The 4,070-nt window shown below is 52.2% G+C and overlaps 1 protein-coding gene across 1 annotated transcript in view; it reads right to left on the bottom strand.

The window, feature by feature from the left end:
* Positions 1-1,657: 1,657 nt before the first annotated feature.
* CAP1 (CAP, adenylate cyclase-associated protein 1 (yeast)) overlaps positions 1,658-4,070 on the bottom strand; it is a 7,270-nt gene continuing 4,857 nt past the window's right edge. Inside the window, exons 8-12 of the mRNA XM_010136962.1 lie at positions 3,442-3,629; positions 3,110-3,233; positions 2,926-3,008; positions 2,418-2,561; positions 1,658-2,060 (exon numbers count right to left, since the gene is read on the bottom strand). Of these exons, the coding sequence (XP_010135264.1) occupies positions 1,977-2,060; positions 2,418-2,561; positions 2,926-3,008; positions 3,110-3,233; positions 3,442-3,629 (623 nt within the window). The 3' untranslated portion in view covers positions 1,658-1,976. The remainder of the gene's footprint in view (positions 2,061-2,417; positions 2,562-2,925; positions 3,009-3,109; positions 3,234-3,441; positions 3,630-4,070) is intronic.

Consider the following 4,070-nt stretch of genomic DNA (forward strand, 5'->3'; position numbering starts at 1 on the left):
TGATTGTAGGTGATACTGGGGCCTTTCTTGGAACAAGCCGGGGGGGATCTTGGGAAGTGTAATAGGTGGGTTAGCTTGGCAGCTTCACAGCTGTGCTGGAAGAGAGCAGGATTTGTTGGGATGTTATTACCCTCCAGTACGGGTGGACCAACCCTTTCACTAACGCTGAAGCACCATCCTGCACAGCCCCCGGTAGGCCCAGTTCTGGGAGCTGCGGCTGTGCTGGGTGCTGGGGGAGGGCAGGTCCGTGTCCCCTGGCTCCCCCACTCCTCAGGGACACAATGGCAGTATTAACCGACAGCGCTGGTGCAGGAAAGCTGTGTCTCTTAGGGGGATCAGCGAGTAGAGCTACAGGGGGAAAAGGGCCCAGCTCAGGGGTTTCTGGGAAAAAAGGAGGGGTGTGAATTCTGGGGGGGTTTAACAGCTTGAACAGTTTCTAACTAACGGCTTGTTCTATGCACTTTTGTACAGCAACTGGTATCAATAAAGAACTTTACATCTAACCACCTAATAAAAGGAGGTGAGATTTGACAGCTACTGACAGTTTGATGGGAGGGGAGCTGAGGAAAGGCTGTACTTCCCCCCAGGGAAGGGATTCAGAGGCAGCAGAGGGCGTCTTGTCCTCCCTGTGTTCCCCCAGAGTCAACAACAGCCACCGTGATGAGCAAGTTGGCATTAACTTTATTCTATCTTCTGTATAATCTTAAGTACATAAGAAAGGTTTTTTTCACAAGCCTCAGGAGAAGACGAGTACAAGTCACAGGACAGTCTCAAATAAAAAAATTGCATATTTTTTTTGTAAGTTTTGTCCTAGAGATAAAAGAACATTGACACTTTACAGAGGAAATGCATTTAAGATATGCTTATGCCACCCGAGGCGTTGGAAAAATGAAGGTCAAAGCATGTGCAGCTCCCTTTATGGGTCAGTACAGTACTGGGTCCTGGATCCATCACTCTGCGCTAGGGCCCTGGGACAGAGGCTTCAAGCTTCCACCGAAATAAAGAGCCAAGCAACAGGGGAAAGGGGAGGGTGAGAGGATCTGCTTTACGGGTACCGACTGCAGACAACGGAGAGTGATGAACCAGCTTGATCCCACTCGGGTATTTACAATACTGCACTGCTGACCCCGGAATGGAGGAGACCCTTCCCCAGGAGGGGACAGGGGCAGAAGAATGGTCCTGGAAGACTGAACCGGAGTTCAGTAGTTCCAAGGAGGAAGCTCTGGGGCAAAGATTCCCTTGCGAAGGTGGAGGACTCATGGAAGCAGAGGTGCTCAGCTCCAAGCTACCAGCTAGACTGCCGGGGGGATAACTGGGGGTAACCACTGTTACTCCGCTGCAGCCTTCCTGTGGCACTGGGTAATAAAAAGCCTCCTGCCATGGCACAGTCGGGAATACAGACCAGCAGGAACGATGAAAGAGTAATCAGGTGGAACACTATGGCTCAGGTCCTCAGCCTTTGGTCCAACACAGCCATTCCCATGTCCTGTAGTGCCACCAGCTAGTACAGAGAGCTGGAATTAGGAGCTTCCAGGACCTCCTTGAGACATCTGCCACAGCAACTGGGAACTCTGAACCTGACATAAACTATTATTTGTTCAAAAGGGAACAACACTCCTCTCCCACATCAGTTTGCTTAAAGGCAATACAGAAAAACCCAAACAACACTCTGAAAGCCAACTGCCAGTACCAGCTGTGAACTCACCAAACATCTGACTTGACCCATTTGCAGTTAGATCGGACAAGGGGAGAAAAAAATTACACCTTCCTGCTAATCGATGTGGGCGATAACTGACCCGCCACCTCCGGCAGACCCCAGGCAGAGGTACTGCAGTGAGGGTGGGTAGCTGTGTCTCTCGGGTAGAAGAGAAGCAGTTTGAGAGCAGAAAGGTACAAGAAATCTAAAAGAATCATCTGAAAGCAGATTTGTCCCACAGCAGGGCCAGGGGAGGGCAGGAGCCTTGGAGCTTTTCTGCTTAGCCAGCGATTTCCGTCACGGTGGTAATCAACTTCTGACCGTTCCACACTGTCTTGAACTGTTCTGGGACAGGGAATTCAGTCTGGAAGGTAAAAATAGAAATCTGTTGTCAAAGAGAGCAGTCACTGCTCCCACTGCTCTGGGCATTTCTTTTCCTAGCTACATGCTGTGTCCCATCCTGTGCCACAAACGGCGCCTGTTCTGCCCCCAGGAGATCCTGAGGAAGAAGCAGCTCTCACAAAACAGCACCTCCTATAAAGACAATCTGCTTCGTTTGCTGGTTTTAACATCTGACCATCATTCACAACCTCCAAAGTCTAGAGTTGCCCCTCCAGACCTCCCTGTCAGCAACAGTCCCTGCAGGGCTGCCAGCACGACTCCTGCCCAGCATTACCCCAGCCCCAGGCAGGCCCCCAGTCACTCCAAACCCAACACTTACGAAGTCACCACCCTCCGTGGGAATAAGGACGTTCATCTCTGATGACTTGGCACTGACAATTTCGCAGTCTAGGGAGTTCTTGCTCAGATACACGTGGCAACCGTCTGTCTTGTTGATGGAAATCGTTGGCACTTTACCCATTACCTGCGGAGGGGTCAGAGCAGCAGTCAGAGGAGCACCACAAGGTTTTTGTTTTGTGCTTGAGAGGCAAGAGTTTTGACTCCGACTGCCCCTCCTCCCACTTGCAGTCTGCCTGCCTGCTGCACCGAGGCTAATCCTTTACCCCCAGCCCTGAAGCAGCTCAGTGAGGCACATTTCAGCCCTTTCCTAAGAGCTGGGCAGGGTGAGCTGCAGAGCGGGAGGACGGAGGGTGTTTGGTGAATGTTCTCCACAGATGCACATTCCTCTTCTGGAAATAAAACTACTCCAACAGCAGATGCCTCAGACGCCCTGTGGTGCGGCGCAGCAGTCACCAGCGGCAGAGAAGGGGTTGCAGGCACTCACTCACCTGAACTTTCACGTCCCTGCTGTTGATGATCTCTACAATGCCCACCACGTCATCGAACACCAGACCCAGCTTCTTACAATTATCTGCAAAAGGAATCGGAGCAGGTCACAGGGAGGGTGTGGGGATCCAGCCTTCTGCAGGCAGACGGGCACGCGGGGGCAGTTGTCAGGGCTTCTCCGCTTACCGAGGGTGATGGAGTTGATCTTGCCTTTGATCTGGAGTGTACTATTTGTGCACTTGAAAACATACGCTACCTGCTTCAGCTCTGTGTTGCTGATGACCAGGTTGGTGGCATTCTCCTGGTTTTCCTGCAAGGCAGGGAGAGCACATTTATTTTATTTTCGGAATGCAGAAAAATTAATCCATGTGAAGCACAGCGCAGTGCAGCCCCTCTAGAGCCAACTGCCTGCACCTTCAGGCTGGTGCCTCTCACAAGAAAGATCTTCAGGAGACCCTCCTTCCCTGCTGCAAAGCTCCCATCCCTCCAGCCCACTCTCACTAACCCCGGGCACTCACCACTCTCCACTTTTTACCCTCTAATTCGAGCAATGGAGGTGCCTTTGGAGAGGTTTTGGGGGAGGGATTAGCATTACAGGGTGGTTTGGGAGCAGTGAAGGGTTTGGGTCCGCTTCTCACAGGACCCCCTTGGTTCTTCAGTGCTGGATTCTTGTGGGTCTTCATGTCATCTGAAACATGTCGTAGGCCTGCGAGAGATGTGAAAGCTGAGAGCCAGCTCTGCTCCAGGCGTCAGTGATGACAGCCACCAGCATGAGAACATTGTTCAAAATGCAAATACGTGACTGAGACTGGGCTCGAGCTGGGCCCCAGCCTGAGGGACAGCGAGAGGAAGAGGGAGCAGGAAACACTGATGCAATACTGGTGAGAACACCAGATGGGCTGTAGAACCAGAAGGCCCCAGCTCTTCCATTCTGCAGCTGGAAGCAGCCCTCAGCCAAGCACCTTGCCTGTGCCTCACGCCTGTCCTGATACACCAGCCAGGTAACAGACAGAAGGGACACGTCTGTGCACATGTGCTTAGGTGCAGAACTGCAGGTGCGGGTAACCAAAGGGCTCCCTCTCACCCTTCCAGTGAGAGATTAATCTCCTGCTCCACCTGGCAGATGGGAACACTCAGATGTGCTCCC

Source organism: Buceros rhinoceros, unplaced genomic scaffold (assembly GCF_000710305.1).
Source record: "Buceros rhinoceros silvestris isolate BGI_N320 unplaced genomic scaffold, ASM71030v1 scaffold38165, whole genome shotgun sequence".
Classification (NCBI taxonomy): Eukaryota; Metazoa; Chordata; class Aves; order Bucerotiformes; family Bucerotidae; genus Buceros; species Buceros rhinoceros.